At 45.3% G+C, this 17,804-nt stretch overlaps 2 protein-coding genes and 1 long non-coding RNA gene across 4 annotated transcripts; 1 reads left to right on the top strand and 2 right to left on the bottom strand.

Moving 5' to 3' along the window:
- LOC130112798 (uncharacterized) lies at positions 1–4,697 on the top strand. The gene is made up of 2 exons (XR_008810259.1): positions 1–117; positions 3,870–4,697. It is a non-coding gene; the product is annotated as an uncharacterized LOC130112798 (long non-coding RNA).
- On the bottom strand, positions 2,765–12,691 carry LOC130112797 (ATP synthase subunit d, mitochondrial-like). 2 transcript variants are annotated; one of them, XM_056280289.1, is made up of 6 exons: positions 12,636–12,691; positions 9,867–9,995; positions 8,278–8,374; positions 3,881–3,952; positions 3,276–3,338; positions 2,765–2,949 (listed from the first exon to the last, which is right to left on the bottom strand). In XM_056280289.1, exons 2-6 carry the CDS (start codon positions 9,986–9,988, stop codon positions 2,818–2,820), a joined length of 486 nt encoding a protein of 161 aa, XP_056136264.1. In that variant the 5' UTR covers positions 9,989–9,995; positions 12,636–12,691; the 3' UTR covers positions 2,765–2,817. The 2 variants fall into 2 exon arrangements, with proteins under 2 accessions (XP_056136264.1, XP_056136263.1); XM_056280288.1 differs by lacking the exon at positions 12,636–12,691 and adding an exon at positions 11,994–12,095.
- A 3,651-nt stretch (positions 12,692–16,342) lies between these two features.
- Positions 16,343–17,584, bottom strand: LOC130113353 (homeobox protein MSH-C-like). Its single transcript, XM_056280939.1, has 2 exons — positions 17,164–17,584; positions 16,343–16,758 (listed from the first exon to the last, which is right to left on the bottom strand). Exons 1-2 carry the CDS (start codon positions 17,582–17,584, stop codon positions 16,343–16,345), a joined length of 837 nt encoding a protein of 278 aa, XP_056136914.1.
- Positions 17,585–17,804: the final 220 nt, after the last annotated feature.

Raw genomic sequence — 17,804 nt, forward strand, 5'->3', positions numbered from 1 at the left:
TTAGACGGTCCCTGTGCTCTCGTCCTGTGCGCAAAGGCCAGCGTGGTTTGTCCAGCTCGGAGGCGGCTCGTTTTGGGGAAAATTAGGCTATGTAGCTCGTCGTCTACCCTTACTACGGTAGGAAAGAGTCGTCGTTTGTGTTGTCGACACGTTTAGCTTTCTAAGCGATGGCTCCGGGAAGTCCGACTCTGAACGTCGTTGCGACTTCACTACTGTATCCTACCCGTCCTCGCCATGCCGCTGGCAGCCGCGCTGACTGTTGCCAACCAAATGTGGGAAGCACTTTCATGGCGACATCGCTGATTTTAAAGACGGGTCTGTACAGGTGTTAAATCTAATTCCCAGGCAGCAATGTAATGTTTAAACTCCTTTAACTTATTCAGTTTCCATGCTTGGCAATCTTAACTTTTTTTTTGGGGGGGGGTTTACATTTTTCTTCTTTTTATTTATTTATTTAAAAAGATTGGTAACACTTTAGTATGGGGAACGTAGTCACCATTAATTAGGTGCTTATTAGCATGCAAGTTAGCAACATATTGGCTCTTAATTGGTCATTATTACGTAGTCATTAATGCCTTATTCTGCATGGCCCTATTATACAACCAGTAAGCCATTAACTATGAGTTTTCCCTCTATAACCTCAGAATTATTGCTTATTAGTAGTACCATCTCAATATGCTTTGCTTAGTATGGCCTTTATAAGGTGGTAGTACCACCAGAAGAGTTATTCTCCCTTACCAACCCTTAATGAATATGGTCTGTTCTTACATAACAAAACACAAAACTACAAGTGTTCATAGTGTTAAATTACTGTAAATTAAGTTTGTGTTACTTAGAATATGTTCCCCATACTAAAGTGACATCTTGATCATTACTAATTCACTAGTAATTCCGTTTTTTTATGTTCCCCATACTAAAGTGTTACCAAAAATTTTACTTTTTGTGATTTTTGTTTTATTTTATTTTTTTATTTTTTTTGCAATCTAAGGCGATTCTACATTTCCGGGGTTTTTCTTCTTTTCTTTCAACCCATAACCACTTCCAACAAAATGAACCAACAGCGCCCCTCAATGAATAAAATAAAACCACATCAAATTGCAACACAAGACGCATCAAATGCATTATAAACCGTAAACATTACAGGGTCGGACCTCCTCCGTCGCAGGGCCGGATGACGTCAGTCAGAAACACTCGATTAATCGCCTCCTTTTCAGCGCTTTCAGCGTTTTCCTTGGCACTGGAAACGTCAAACTCAGGAGCTCAACGTCTTAACCGACACCGCCCCCTCATGGCGGTTAAATGAATTGCTCAGATGTGAGCGCAATTACTTATTCTGACTTCTTTCCAAATCCAACGGCAGAAATTAAATGGCCAACTTTAGTCAAATACCATCTAATACAATACAAAAAAAGTTCTTATAAATACTTAAATTATAGTGACTTTAAGTAATGGCTTTAATCCAAAATTTCCTATATTTAGTGTTTTTGACATACTGGTCACGGAGCACAACCAGGCACACCCGCTCCTTATCACGTGAGAATTACGACACTAAGGACTTTGAAAGACTTAATAAAATCAAAACATTACCAACAATGAACACGTTTATGAAATAAATCATTGCAGAAGAAACAGGGGATCTAACTTCTATCATCATCAGCGGTCACCTGGGGTTGAGTATGACCGTCCTCCCTCTGGGTCCCTCTGGGTCCTCAGGTGGGCGTAGAGGCCGATCCTGGATGACGCCTGCACGTGACAGCTTGTTATGTGGAGAGGCTGATGCACCTGCAGCCACCACACGGTTCTTGGCAGGGGGTAGCCAGAGTCCAATGACATGGAGAACCAAGATGATTGGGGACCAACCTCTGTGGCAGCTTTCATCCTCCTTCACTGCCATTGGGACCTGGAGACATCTTCCGCCAGTTCCGCCATTTTAAGTTTCCTTTATTAATCCCCTTGGAGAAATTCAGTTACTGCAAATTAACCCATCCTAGCTGTGATCTAGGAGCCCAGGGACCAACTCCAGTTCTTTCCCCATTGCCTTGGTCAGGGGCACAGACACGAGTATAAACCCTAACATGCATGTTTCTTTCGAGGGTGGGGGAAACCGGAGAAAACCCACCGCAGACACGGGGAGAACATGCAAACTCCACACAGAGGATGACCTGGGATGACCCCCCACAAGGTTGGACAACCCTGGGGTTCAAACCCAGGACCTTCTTGCTGTGAGGCGATAGTGCTAACCACTTGGCCACCATGCTGCCATTGAGGTCTTTGTTTGGATTGCACTTCGTCTGGAACCTCCCCCTCGACCTATCTGCCTTGGGTGCCCCTTCCAGGAGCCAAGCTCTTGGGATCATTTTTACACGCAAGCTTCTCCACCACGGCTAGGTGGCGATCCAGGAGAAGCTTCTACCACAATAGCTGAACACCATATGCCTTGAAAGCACATGCACAGGCTATTCACAATATGTGCTTTTTCCATCTGTGATTGGAGAACCCACAGACAGTAATCTGTGTGCTAATCAATCATTTCACATTTTGCTGGGGACCCCTTTGAAAACACTGACCAAAAATAGTATCAAACTGATGGCATCGAGACCTTTGTCGTAACTTGAAATTAATGAAATAAATGCATAAATAAAAAATAGGATCTGTAAGCCAGTAGTGATGTTACTGGGGCTAATTGCAGATATCGTGAATGTACACACACAGCATGGCTATTTTTTAAACAATTGTATGTACACAAAAACAGGCAAATAATGAGTAAAGTTTATAATACATATATCTTTATTGTGAGGCAAAAGTCTAAAGATGAGATTACAGATCGGCAATGGGTTTGTGTGGCCAGTAAGGGTACTTGACCTTGTCCAGCTTGGTCTCCGGAAAGGTCTCGTTGAGGTCCTCGATAGTCATCTGATCAAAGGGGATCATGTTCTTAAATTTATCCAGCTGAAAAGAGGTGGGAACGAGGTTAGGCACAAGAAGACAAAACTAGTGTGTACTTGTTTTGAAAGCATTTCTGCTTCAGTTGGTTGCAGTGGAGAGTGGAAGCAGAGGGGGACGAGCAGGGACGATGAGCAATAATGACTGCATGTTGGATCTGAACTGACAAAGTTATGAATATATGGTCTAAGCCTGTGAAGTCATTTTTACAAAGATTCAGAAGCTTATCTTATTAACATTTATAAGTAGATTTTTTTTTAACTGACTGAGGCAAATTTTTAATTTGTGATATTGGGCTACACAAATAAAATTGACTTGACTGCAGGTCTTACCTCTTTCTCACACTGAGCAATGCGGACTTTGGATTCTGCAATGAAGGCCAACGCAGATTTGTTCTGTTGGGAAAACACATTGGTCACTATGTGTCTGGTGACGCAAATGAGAATGAAGCACATCAGTCTTGTCAGATGAAAACCTGGTTTTCACAGTTTTGGTATGCTTTGTCTCATGGTTGCATTCCGCTTTTGCTTTATCTGTGATTAATTTTTATAAACTATAGACCCATTATACTAATTTGGACACTTAAAGTTACATAGTCTTAACATAACTTCACACTGATTTTTTTTTTGATGATGCAAGATGTATATCTGTCTGTAAAAGATGCAAGTTCACCAGTCTTCACTGAAATTAGTTCAATATAGTAAATATACCCTCAATTCTGGCTAACAATATACCCTCAATATATATATATATATATATATATATATATAAATTATATATTATAATTTAATAAAAATATATAAAAATACCCTCAATTTATGAACAAATATATGAAATATATAAAATATATAATAAAAAATATAAATATATATATGAAAAAATATACCCTCAATTTTGGCTAAAAAAAATTTGACTTGTTCTTCCAGGGCCAACTTACTGCCTCTGCCTCCTGTGCATCGATGGCACTCGTCTGTGTGTCAGCAGGCACGGGGATCTGCAGGGCCTTGAACTGCATTCAAAAAGAGGGACATCTATAAGTTACCATCGTAACACCTGGGGAAAATGAACACAATCCTGCTTAAAAGGTCCATCACTGAGTCATCCAGCAACCAATGAATAAGAGGAATCTAGCTCACAAGGCTAGACTATAGCTCCCATTTAAACAAGAGAAGAAGAAAGCCACTTCATTTTGTCATGGTAAGTTATAAGGATAAGGACAACTCTGACTTCAAACCCGGGTAGATGAAGCTCGTCAGCCTTTTTGGGCAGTTCATCTAGGAGAAGGAAAACTGATTTAAAACCTCCGCTGCCTTGCGGGTATACTCGTCTACGTGAAAGGCTTCGGGCAAGAAACCCCCAGAAAAATCTGCCTCCGTCTCCATTGCCAGTCGTCTCATTTAGTCTTGCCACTGGTAATAGGTGGTCTCGGACGAGAGAGTGGGGTTGATGATGTGCAAACTCTTCCTCACTTGAATCCTCGCACAAGTCATCAGTCATCTCTCACAGGATGACTAGATGGGCCTCGTCGCTGCAACGGATGAATTAACAACGAGGTTACAATGGAATTTGTCTTCTGTGTTGAACCCATCCTATTGTATAGGAGCAGGATAGAAGCTTGCCACAACACAACACAGGCCCGACACAGAAGGATTGCCTCATCCCATCGCTCTCACTTCTCTCACTGATTGTTGGATGAACATCCATTAATTTTTGTCAATTTTTCCACAATTATTAAATGGTTGGTTATGGACTAATTTTGTTTCAAGACTGCATCTTTTTTCCTTGTGTGACCTTCAACACAGGCTCTAAGAATCTACTACTACTGGCTGCTCCCGTTAGGGGTCACCACAGCAGATCATCCGTTTCCATCTCTTCCTGTCCTCTGCATCTTCCTCTGTCACACCAGCCACCTACATGTCCTCCCTCATCACATCCATAAACCTCCTCTTTGCCCTTCCCCTTTTCCCTGGCAGCTCCATATTCAGCATCCTTCTCCCAATATACCCAGCATCTCTCCTCCACACATCCAAACCATCTCAATCTTGCCTCTCTTGCTTCGTCTCCAAACCGTCCAACCTGAGCTGTCCCTCTTATATACTCATCCCTAATCTTGCCCTTCTTTGTCACTCCCAGTGAAAATCTTAGCACCTCCAGCTCCACGTCCTGTCTTTTAGTCAGTGCCACTGTCTCCAAACCATATAACATAGCTGGTCTCACTACCATCGTATCCCAGGCCTAAATTACTCTCCTACTACTATTACCAATAATAATCATAATAATCATATTAGCAACAATAACATCATCTGCATATAAAACTTTTGCTTTTCAATGGAAAAAGAAAACCCTGGACATTTTGGCCCTTGGCTTGGCCTTCATGACATCATTTGGTCCTTGGGGAAAACCAATTGGGGAACCCTGGTGTGTGGTTTTGTTTTCTGCAGAATTATCCCCAGGGCCATTAGTTTTATCACCTTAGAACCCATGTTTTCAGCTCAAAAAGTATATTTACAGGTTTACTACTTTAACATGTAGACTCTATAATGGTGTCAAACAGCGGCCTCTACACAAATGAGCCCGACTTGAGTAATGCACTTTGCAAGTTTTTATTTTGGTCTGATATCTGGGAATGTACTATTTGTTTGAGTTGAGTGTGTTTCAGATGAGTGCAAATAGCAGAGTGGTTGTGCGATTCTGGGAGGACACTTTTCACAATAGCAGACAGAGGAAACTGTCCACACTTCGAAAGCATACAAGTTCGTATCCGTACTTATAAACATTGGGCACACTTTCCAAAAAAGGAAATATGTTCAAACTCGAGGAGAAGTAGCACTACATTTGTAGCATTTTTACTGTATAAGTAAGAGGCGACTTGATTTTTTTTCCCTTTCTTGGTCAAAAATGAAGATCTCTGCCTCTGGAAAGTGCCAGAGTGAGTTTCAAAGTGTGAAGGGAAGTGCACAGAGAGAGTTGATGAGGGGGCGGTGTTGTGGTCAGGGGGCTCCATGCAGAGGTTCAGCCAAACAACAGAGGATGCCTTTTGCAATCATAAACTATCTTGGAGGCTGCTATTTCACAGCACTACAGAATCTACCTACCTGTACGTGACAATACAGATGGAGCTCCTTGATTGGGAGCTCCATCCTTGATACGGAGCGACGCTGGTTTGAACAGGTAGTCAAAGAGGCCATCTACAGTGCATCCGGAAAGTATTCACACCTCTTCACTTTCCCCACATTTTGTTATGTTACAGCCTTATTCCAAAATGGATTAAATTCCTTTTTTTTCTCATCAATCTACACACAATACCCCATACTGACGAAGTGAAAAAGGTTTTGTAGAAATTTTTGCAAATTTATTAAAAATAAAAAACTGAAATATTGCATGCACATAAGTATTCACACCCTTTGCTATGACACTCAAAATTGAGCTCAGGTTCATCCTGTTTCCACTGATCATCCTTGAGATGTTTCAACATCTTGATTGGAGTCCACCTGTAGTAAATTCAATGAATTGGACATGATTTGGAAAGGCACACACCTGTCTATATAAGGTCCCACTGTTGACAGTGCATGTCAGAGCAGAAACCAAGCCATGAAATCAAAGCAATTGTCTGTGGACCTCCGAGACAGGATTGTATCGAGGTACAGATCTGGGGAAGGGTACAAAAAATGTCTACAGCTTTGAAGGTCCCGAAGAGCACAGTGGTCTCCATCATTCGTAAATGGAAGAAGTTTGGATCCAACAGGACTCTTCCTAGAGCTGGCCGCCCAGCAAAACTGAGCAATCGGGGGAGAAGGGCCTTGGTCAGGGAGGTGACCAAGAACCTGATGGTCACTCTGACAGAGCTCCAGCGTTCCTTTGTGGAGATGGGAGAACCTTTCAGAAGGACAACCACCTCTGCAGCACTCCACCAATCAGGCCTTTATGGTAGAGTGGCCAGACGGAAGCCTCTGCTAAGTAAAAGGCACATGACAGCCCGCTTGGAGTTTGCCAGAAAGCACCTAAAGGACTCTCGGACCATAAGAAACAAAATTCTCTGGTCTGATGAAACCAAGATTGAACTCTTTGGCCTGAATGCCAAACGTCACATCTGGAGGAAACCAGGCACCTCTCATCACCTTGCTAATACCATCCCTACAATGAAGCATGGTGGTGGCAACATCATGCTGTGGGGATGTTCTTCAGTGGCAGGAACTGGGAGACTAGTCAGGATCGAGGGAAAGATGAATGGAGCAAAGTACAGAGAGATCCTTGATGAAAACCTGCTCCAGAGCGCTCAGGACCTCAGACTGGGGCGAAGGTTTACCTTTCAACACGACAACGACCCTAAGCACACAGCCAAGACAACGAAGGAGTGGCTTCGGGACAAGTCTGTGAATGTCCTTGAGTGGCCCAGCCAGAGCCCAGACTTGAACCCCATTGAACATCTCTGGAAAGACCTGAAAATATGCAGCGACGCTCCCCATCTAACCTTACAGAGCTCGAGAGGATCTGCAGAGAAGAATGGGAGAAATACCCCAAATATACGTATATGAAGAGGGAATGACCATCCCTGAACCAAGGAGGGGGACTAAGAGTACATCTGTCACCATCTTACAATGCTGTGATTGCAACCGTTCCCCAATCCTCTGTGAACAGTACACATGGCCATCGTAACTAATTAATGGTCACAGCAATTTGGATATGAAACTGGTTTTGGTTGTTATGCAATGGTGCTATTTATTCATTCATTCATCTTCAGCCGCTTCTCCAGGGTGGGGTTACGGTGGCAGTAAGCTAAGTAGGGCACTCCAGACGTCACTCTCCCCAGCAATGCCCTCTAGCTCCTCCTGGGGGGGATCCCAAGAAGTTCCCAGGCCAGGCTGGACATATAGTCCCTCCAGCAAGTTCTGGGTCTACCCCGGGGTCTCCTCCCAGTTGGCCGTGCCCGGTAAACCTCCAAAAGAAGGCACTCAGGAGGCATCCTAATCTAATACCCAAACCACCTCAGCTGCCTCCTTTCGACACGAAGGAGCAGCGGCTCTACTCCGAGCATGTGCTATTTATAAGGGCGAGGATACCTGCAGCCAGCTGAGACTGACGAAGTCACTTAGAAGAGTGATGAAACAATAAACGTTGTGTCCAGATGAACTGATTCAAATTTCTAGGACAGGTCAGGTTCGGTTTTGTTCGAGTGAATTTCTTGTAATAGAATACTTTTCAAAATGTGACTTGGAAAGACTGCTTGACAAATTACAGCAAACTGCAAGATGTCCACCAAGTTCTTCAGAACACAAGGCAGTCAGCTTACATGGTCATGACATTTGGAGCTGGTCAACCTCCAGTTGCACTTACCTTCTTCTCAAACTCTTCTACCATCCCAGGTTTGGCGACTGCACTCCTGTAGTGATCCCACTCCATGGCTGCAGGGGTCTCTGGCAGAGAGGCCAGCCTGGTAGGGAAAGATGACAGCCCGAACGAAAAGACAAAAAGGAACGAATGAGGGGAACCTAAAGTGTAACTGTGAATACGTGTTTAAAATAAAGCTTTTATCGGTCTGCAAGAGTGTACCATGCTGCCAAAAATGCTTTAAATCTTTTCATAAGAGCCAACCAATATCCTACAACGCTGTATTAGGGCATTGTAGGTAAAATAAACAAATGAATGAATGAATGAATGAATGAATGAATGAATGAATGAATGAATGACGACGCTGGTGGAGGAGGGTAATATCCGAGTAAAACCCAAAATTTCCGAGATTAAAGTTGTAAATTCATGAGGGAAAAAAAGGATATTCTCTGAGATTAAAGCAGTAAATTTACAATAAGAAAAAGTCACAAATGTAAAAGAAAAAAAAATTGGATATTCTCTGAGATAATCATAACTTTGCAAAAAAAAAAAAAAACAAACTCAGAAATTCTCCAAGATTAAAGTCACAAATTTATGAAAAAAAAATCCTCAAATTAATCAATCCTCATGGTATGGCGCTTCAGAGTGCCGCTTCGGGGCCGGCAGAGCAACACTAAAGGGCTCCGCGTCTTGAGGACCGATTAATTTGATGATATGTCGTATTGTGTCCTGCTGTGCCACAAATCCCACTTGAACTGCCCGTATATGTAACCAGTGACTCCTCGCATCTGTCCACTGCGTTGTAGTTCCTGATACACAAACGCTATCAGCTCATCCAAGTCAGCATGTTGTTTACTTTTGAATAGGCCCAATTCACCGCAATGTCTCTACATTCTGGACGCTTACAGTGACTCTGGCCTAAAATGAGTTTTTCCTTGTGGCTAAATCTGACTGCAAAGTATAATGTGATGCTAACTATTTTTCCGAGTTTTGATTTTGGTTTTTTTGTACATTTGTGACTAATCTCAGGGAAGTTTTGAGTTTGTTGTTTTTTTTGCTTTCCCCCCCTTTTCTCCCCAATTGTACTTGGCCAACTACCCCACTCTTCCGAGCCGTCCCAGTCGCTGCCCCACCCCCTCTGCCGATCTGGGGAGGGCTGCAGACACGTCCAATTGTGTCTGGAGGGACACCCGACCAAGCCGGAGGTAACGCGGGGATTCGAACCGGCGAGCCCCGTGTTGGTAGGCAACGGAATAGACCGCTACGTTACCCGGACACCCATGTTTGAGTTTTTTTCCACATAATTTACGACTTTAATCTGGGAAATTATGAGTTTTTTTCTTGGAATATTACCCCCCTCCCCCGGCATCGTCTTTGTTTTTTACACGGTCCTAATACGCCGTCGTGATAACCAAACTCCCATACACTACAATAAATACAATTTACAATACACTAGTAAATTAAGCCATTATAAGAGGCATACAAGAAAATGACAGATGCGTTAGTGTTCTGAACAGTAAAGGCTTTGTTGCCAAGCAGAAAATGTAAAGTGTACAATGTGGGCAAATTATTTAACTCTTTCTCAGGCCACGAACTTGGCAGAGATGGCATCGCTGCGGGTCTTGAGGGCGTTGAACATGCCTCTCTGGTTGGGTGGTACCCGCTCTGCAAATGCCACCCAATCGATGGCCTTCAGGGCTGCACGACGGCCTGCCATCCTGACTCTGAAAAGCAGAAGGGATCGGTGATTAAAGTCAGCCCTCGCGCACTTGTCAGAAGACACTGCTTTTTACGAGGACACCGCACCGTTACGACACATATGGTACATAATAAGGTTGGCGTTTTGAGCTTTACCAAGTTAACCCTTAAGTTGGGGATTTCTCTCTACCAATAAACTGCTATTTTATACTAATACGCATCTTTACCCTGGTTGGAGACCCTCTCCATTATTCAGCTGGGGAAAATGGTGATTGGGTATGACAAACACATTCCTACTCACGCAGGAGGAGGAGGGGTTTGAAACGTGACGATAATGTGACAATCCCGCAAAGTTGAATCAGTTCATCTGGGAGCAAAGTTAGTGGGAGAAACGTTTCCGCTCATCTAAGTGTCTTCATCCGTCTCAACTGACTGCGGGTATCGCCGACCTTATGCGTAACGACCGAAACCGGACACCGGTTTCATATGCAAATACTGTGACCATTAATTAGAGTTACAACGGCATGCGCACTAGTCAGAGCATTTGGGAATGTTTGCAATCACAGCGTTGTAAGCTGATGACAGGTGTACTCTTTGGGCTCCCCCCAACCCGGTTCAGGGATGGTCGTTCCCTCTTATAATTTTGTTATATCCTTCTCTCACTAAGATGTGTGACAAATTGTTTTTGTTTGGGGGTCGTTTTTTTTTACATGGCGGTCGCGTGGCTTGGGTCCTGGGCTGTTCCAGTGGCGTCTGGACACTGCTTGGCATGCTGTGCATCATATTCTTCATAAACGTTGTTATTCCATTATAATTCTGTTACCCTCTTTCAATGCTGTGTTGTGTAAATTGTGTGAACACAACATCCATTGCACGTTGCCCATCTTGGGAGAGAGATCCCTGCTCTGTTGCCCTCCCTGAGGTTTCTTCCTATTTTTTCTCCCTGTTAAAGGTTTTTTTGTAGGGAGTTGTTCCTTATCTGATGAGAGGGTCTAAGGGCAGGATGCTGTGTTGCTGTAAAGCCCCACTGAGGCACAGCTGTCATTTGTGATATTGGGCTATGCAAATAAAATTGACTTGACTTAACATTGATGGCCTCTCTGACTCCCCGTTCAAACCAGTGTTCCTCCCCATCAAGGATGTGCACATCCTCACCCTTGAAAGAGAGGCCGCTGGCCTGTAGGTGGTGTAGACTCTGGAGTCCTGGCCTAGCGTGTTGGCTCTCCTGTGTTGTGCCAGCATCCGTTTGCTCCGCCTGTTGCACGAGTCACGGCAATCCTCCTGGCACTTAACAGCGTGCACTATTGTAACGTGCGTGGATAAGTAGACACGGGTCTGCCCCTTTAGCCGAGCGGTTAGCGATGTCTCCTGCGGTGCGGGCGATACGGGTTCGCGTCCCGGCCGCGGCAGTTCCCGCTGTTGCGTTGTCCCCCGAATTCGCTACATTGGTATCAGAAGTGGGATGGAGCGACCGTAAGGCCATCGGAAGCGTAGGCGCCCTGAGGCGTGAAGGCGCCGATATGCTTAAGCGCGGGGACGCGCTTCCCTAAGGAGGCGGGTAGTGTAACGCGCATGGATAAGAAGACACGCTGGCCGCTGGCTGGCGGGTCTGACCCTTTAGCCGAGCGGTTAGCGATGCCTCCTGCGGTGCGGGCGATACGGGTTCGCGTCCCGGCCGCGGCAGCTCCCGCGGTTGCGTTGTCGCCCGAATTCGCTACGTGAGTGCCGGCGACCCGATCCTTGGGGTGGACCAGTTTCTGGCACAGCGCGTCTCGGGCTTTGAAAGCGACCGAGATGTGGTGTTTGGAAAACGCGCGTCTCAACAGTCCCGACACTCCCATCACAAACGCAACCGCCACTGCTTACCTTTTATCACGTCTTCTTTACATCTATTTTTACATGCATATGTGTCACTTATTTGACATTGTATCTTAGGCTTGTGCGGCGCTTTGGTTCAACAGTGGTGGTTTTAAATGTGCTACATAAATAAACTTGACTTGAGTTGTTGAGCGTTCAAGACGTACCTCCCGCTGAGCCGATACTTCACAGATTCTGCAAACCAGTATTGCGGTGAAACAAGTGTCCCCGTGCCCTCTGGCGTGACGGTCATACAGGGGGCTGCCTTACCTCTGGCGGGTGTCCAGGGGCCGGGGGGCGTCTAGTGCGCAGCACACATGCGACACGGCTGCTGCGCCTTGCTTGTAGTTCCCCTACCCACACCGTGGCAGGTAGGGGACACCACGAAGCTTGGCTCTGAAGCACATCCACGAACTGAAACATGGTAAGCGATTAATTGACTACTACCGTCAGAGTCCCGTCCGTGGCAACAGCCACACCGCCTACAGAGACCCAACGTTTACACGTCAGTCACACCGCACAGCAGCTCCGGCAGGGGAGCCGCTGACGCACCGGGCTACACAAACCCAACTGCCTTGAGCTGGCTGGGCTTGCTGCTTGGGCCGGCTTTGTCCTTCATTTGACCAGTACTGTTGACAGACCGCCAAGGTCAGACTGTGGACTAGCATGGACGTTTACTGTTACATCCAACGCAAGAGTGGAAGTGCAGACCGAATGAACGAATGACCGAATGGATGAATGGATGAGCAAGGTGCAAGTCATTTTCCTCAAGCAGGAGTCACTGAACAGAAGACTTCTCTGAAACTCACCTCACAGCAGCAGCCGTCTCGCAAGAAAGACAGTGCGCAGCTGTGGAAGAGCTTCTTCTTCTTCTTCTTCTTCTTCTTCTTCTTCTTCTCGAGATTCATTGGCGGTTGGCGAACAACGAATTGGCGCATTGCCGCCACCAGCTGGTTTGGAGTGGGACTCGAATGTCTATTATTTAGGCGATCCCCCACCAAAAAAACAAAACAAAAATCTTCTTAATTAAATTAGTTACTCTAAGAAACTGAAACAATATTTTATAACACTCGGTTGGATTCTTCTGTAGAATATCTACTAAATCAAAGTGTACTTTTATTTCCCTGAGATTTTGAGTCAGACGCCTTCTTTCTGCCTCGTATTTCTGACAACATATCATACTATGCTCTATTGTTTCTTCTTGCCCCAGTCGTCACATCTGCTTGTATTGTGTTTACCTATTTTGACAAATGTACTGTTTAGTCCAGTGTGTCCAAATCTGAGCCTTGAAATTATTCTCTCATCTCTCCTGTTCCTTTCTCCACACCTCATTTCTCCCACTTCCCTTTGAACTGTGTAAAACCGCCGTCCTTTCCTCTCTTTCCCCCATTGCTTTTGCCACCTTTCCTTCAATCTGTGCTTAATAATGCTCTTTATTTCTGTCTTGCTTAAATTAACTAACTTAAACTAAGTTAATTAACCACAAAGCCTCCGACCGCAAATCCCTACAGCGAATACTGAAGACAGCTGGAAAGATCAACTGCTCTCCCGTCCATCCGGGCCATCTTTGATGCACCCGTGCACCCGCAAGGCATTGTGAAGGACCCCACCCACCCTCCCTACGTCCACTTCACCGTCCTACCCTCTGGCAGGAGGTACCGGAGCATCCGTGCTGCTTCCACCAGACTATGCGACAATTCCTCAGGCTGTGATGTTCATCAACAGCCTGAATACTTAGACCTTCCATAAAATGACTTTTTGACCTCCTCACTCACTGTCCGTGTCAGGTGTGCTTGTGATGTTTAGGTCTATGAAGTAATTCTTGTTTTTAATGTACTTTATTGTTTTTGATATTTATTGTGTATTATTTGTTTTTATGTGGTACTGAGGTCCTTGTGAAACGTAATTCCGTTCACTGGTATGTATGAGACATGCATACAAGGCAATGACAAATAAAACTAGTCTAAGTCTACCAAAGCAACGTGATTATGTTTTGTGGCCTTCTTTGAAACCTGCTATTTCATTTCCCTCAATGCTAAATGTGTGCCGGTACCCGTAAACATGATACTGCAAGACCCACCATTTGTTTCTATATAATGTTTGTGATACCTCTATTAAAATGGCTGGTCTGCTGTCTGAATGACTGCATTGTAAACTGGCTAGCGACGAACTTGAGTGTGAACAGATAACGGCTCTCAGTGGTCTCGCGTCCTCTGTCCACTGCGCTGCTAACAATACTGCAAGCGTGTCTGCTGTGTATTCGGATATTTCCTCACGGACCCTTTCTCCCCCTACTTTATGTTAAGTTCCGGAGCGATAAATGCTGCTCCTGCTTTATTTGCTGAACCCTGTGGAACATTTTATTCTTCGTTTCCAAATATAACCAGCAGCGCGGCCGCTGCTGCCACCTGTCGCAGCGGCGTGTTACTGCCAGCGATTCAGCGCGGCGAGGCGGAGGGGAGCGCTACACGCGACCGAGTCTACACGCGCGTAGTAGATGTGACGTTGCGGAGGTACAGAGATGCGATTTAAAGAGGGCAACGTCGGGATGGGTTTTAGCATGCGCTCTTCACAATCCTACCTAAGCCCACTTGTCTAATGACTGCAGAGATGATTGCATATAGGCCGCTCCCCCCCCCCCTTGAACTGGCACGAGAAGCTTTGCCTATATCTGAATACTTTATTTATCCCCGAGGGGAAATTGAGTATAGAAGCGTAGAAACTATAGAATACAAACGGGACACTTCCCTAATGGAACTGGCAATTACGACTAGGCTGTGATTCGTTTTAACGTATATGACCCATAATTGAAATCTACCCTATAATTAATTTCAGTGAGTCTCGTTCAGGATTACTAAATGATACGCGCTCATTTAGCTGATCATTTAGCTGATCATTTAGTTGATCATTTAGCTGATCATTTAGCTGATCATTTAGTTGATCATTTAGCTGATCATTTAGCTGATCATTTAGTTGATCATTTAGCTGATCATTTAGCTGATCATACGCAAATGTAAAAATAGGATAACTGGTCTTCAGGGGCGGGCACGCAAACCGTTTCTTTAAATTAAAACAGAATAAGATCCATTTAAATTGTCATCACTGGCACGTGAAACAGACGCTTTTCGCAAGACTAGTTTAAATCACCAGGCAAATCAAAACATTTTAAGATTTTTGTTTTTTGCTTTGTTTTTAAAAAAAATATTATTATTATTATTATTATTATTATTATCTATAGTTCATCAGAAACTCGAGAGAAAATGGGTTTATTTGGACCGGTGGCCAATGACTCTAAAGGCCTATGATCTGAATAAATCTTATTATTTCTGAAAGAAGCTATCTATTTTCATTTAGGCTAATTTCTTTATAAGTTATGATTATTGATGATTATTATAGTCCACGAACTGCTGCTACGGAAACAAAGCACGACACCGCATGTAGATATGATTTATATTCTTTATTTACTGGAAACAGTTTTTACAAGTAACTGAAGATTTAGATAGGAGATGTATGTACACAGTACAGATACAAAGATATTCAATAAATATCACTTTTTCTGCGTGTTCTTCAAGCAAAGTTGAAGGCCGTATGAACACTACAAATTGTATTTACAATATTACAAAAAAATCTGCAAAAAAAAACGCAAAACAAAACAAAACAAAACAAAACATCTATTTCTGATACTATGACTCTCATGAAGGCCAACTTGTGAGAGTAGAAAAATCACTTATCTATTACAATGTGTTTTCTAAAATATAATTTTACTCCTTACAGAATATAGAAATAATTGAGGGAATTTTCTGTATGAAAATAAAGGTTGGGAAACGGACACATTCAGAGAGAGAGGGGGGGGGTTGGAGACTGGGTTCAGCAGAAGACGGTGGGATGAGGGAACTCCGTCAGTGTGGGATGAGAAGAACACTTGAAGTGATAGAAGACACCGTGGTCTGAAGACACCGTGGTCTGAAGACACCGTGGTCTGAAGGCACCGTGGTCTGAAGACACCGTGGTCTGAAGGCACCGTGGTCTGAAGGCTCGATCCTTGTAAGGACGCGTGTTGCTGCTTTGAAGCAGAGCTTCCCGCTACAGTAGATCGCAACACTCCCTGGACAAACTCGAGAGTATACATGAGTCCTCGGGGGCCGAGCAGATGCGACGATGGTTGGGTTGGAGTGGTTCAGTTAGGCCGAGACAAGTGGTCCAAACCTGACATTCACATTTGGACCGTCCTGGTCCAGGTGTCTGGATCTGGAGTCACCGTTCAGCACGTCATACCCGAGCTTTGCTGGCTCGTGCGCTCCGACACGCAGCCCTCGTGGACAACGCGCGTGTTTTTGTGCTGCGCGTTCGGGAAAAAGGCACGTGAATGGTAATTCGTAAACCTAAAACTGCCAAATGAAACTGAAACGGGCTTTAGCCGTAGATGTAGAAAACACGTCACCTTCATTCGTAAGTGTAGCTATTGCAACCATAATTAGACAAAAACAGATATTTTTCGGAAGAGCAGAAAGGCACTCTAGGACAGGTAGTACATTCCATAGGTGACGGGTCCAGTGAAGAGTCCCGGGACCGGCAGCGCGGGCCTGGAGAAGCCGTGGGACGCTCCGTACACGGACGGGGAGCCCATGTGCGCTCCGAGGGGGAACGGCAGGGCGAAGGCCGGCAGGACGGGCTTGGACGCCAGCTTGAACTTCTCCAGCTCGGCCTCCTGGAGTCTCTTGGCCTTCGCCCTCCTGTTCTGAAACCATATTTTGACTTGCGTCTCCGTCAGGCTGAGGGAGTTGGAGAACTCGGCTCTCTCGGCGATGGAAAGATACTGCTTCTGACGGAACTTGCGCTCCAGCGCCAGCAGCTGGGAGGTAGTGAAGGGCGTTCGAGGTTTTCTGTTATTCTTGTGTTTCCTTAAAGTACACGGAGGTGGGCTCGAAGTTCCTAGGGGACAAACAGAAGGAAGGAGGTTAGGGGCGAGCGATTTAACCGCATATTCCTCAACTGGGCAAATCGACAAGACCTGGTCTGCAGGGTGACAAATAAGACGCGCATTTAGCACTGCCGTTAATGTATGCGGTAGTTGTACAATTTGTAAGAAAGGCGAAACACAAGAAGTAATTGTCGAGAAAAAAAACTCCGGGTGGCCCCAGCGCGCCATAAAGCGGTGCGCTTTACAGTTTGGTCTTTGCATTTTTTTAGCACACTTCGAGATTCATCCTGCCGCCGATTACCGATATTACAAACAATGAAACCACACCACTGTTCGTGGGTTATTAGGGGAAGCTCTCTGGCGCGGCAGCGGGCTACGTTGCTCGGGCGGGACAGCTCGAGAGGGACAGAACTTACGTGGAGGAGTCGAAAAGGAGGACGTCTGGAACCAAGTGCTCTGATCCTTCTCGCAAAACTGCGGACTGTCCTCGCCGTGGCTGCTAGACACGGCGTGGGAGCCGTCCGCGGAAACTTTCCTCTCCGCGTAAAACGTCCTTGGGGAATATTGCGAGTTCTGCGCCGCCGCGGGTTTCGGAAGAGCCAAACCCAAATCGGAGGGGCAATAAGGAGTCCGACAGGTGGGCTTCTTCGAAATCAGCGATTCGACACTAAACGGAAGGCTGCTCCGCTGGGTTTTGTATCCTTTGTCGGTTGTCATGTCTTTCAGTTGAAGATCCTCGCCGTCGGTATCCGTCTCCTCCTTTTGGTGTACTGGTTTGGAGTCGTGGGGAGGCGAGCCCTGTACAGAATTCATCCTTATGCAAGGGGATGGGGCCATGCACCTCCGCTCGACCCGCACAGCAAAACTGAGTTGATGAATGTAGTGTAGTGTCCGCTGTGTCTTGGTGCTGTCAGAACGTAACCCAAGAGTTTTACGCACTGAAAGGGGTCGTCTACAAAAGGCAGCGACTGTCCCCCCCCCTCCTCCTCCTCCAGCCGACCAATGGGCTCGTTGAGTTGGATTCGTGACGGCCCCGAGCCTCGTCCCGATTGGCTCG

This window comes from Lampris incognitus, chromosome 5 (genome assembly GCF_029633865.1).
Source record: "Lampris incognitus isolate fLamInc1 chromosome 5, fLamInc1.hap2, whole genome shotgun sequence".
Classification (NCBI taxonomy): Eukaryota; Metazoa; Chordata; class Actinopteri; order Lampriformes; family Lampridae; genus Lampris; species Lampris incognitus.

Excerpts from the sequence above, each read along its gene's own strand:
- LOC130112797 (XM_056280288.1), bottom strand. The coding sequence starts at position 12,079 with ATGACCGTCACGCCAGAGGGCACGGGGACACTTGTTTCACCGCAATAC. Across the intron at positions 3,953-8,277 it reads TAGAAGAGTTTGAGAAGAAG|TTCAAGGCCCTGCAGATCCC; the intron begins GTAAGTGCAACT and ends TTTTGAATGCAG. Across the intron at positions 2,950-3,275 it reads TTGCTCAGTGTGAGAAAGAG|CTGGATAAATTTAAGAACAT; the intron begins GTAAGACCTGCA and ends ACCTCTTTTCAG.
- LOC130113353 (XM_056280939.1), bottom strand. The coding sequence starts at position 17,584 with ATGGCCCCATCCCCTTGCATAAGGATGAATTCTGTACAGGGCTCGCCT. Across the intron at positions 16,759-17,163 it reads CTCCTTTTCGACTCCTCCAC|GAACTTCGAGCCCACCTCCG; the intron begins GTAAGTTCTGTC and ends TTTGTCCCCTAG.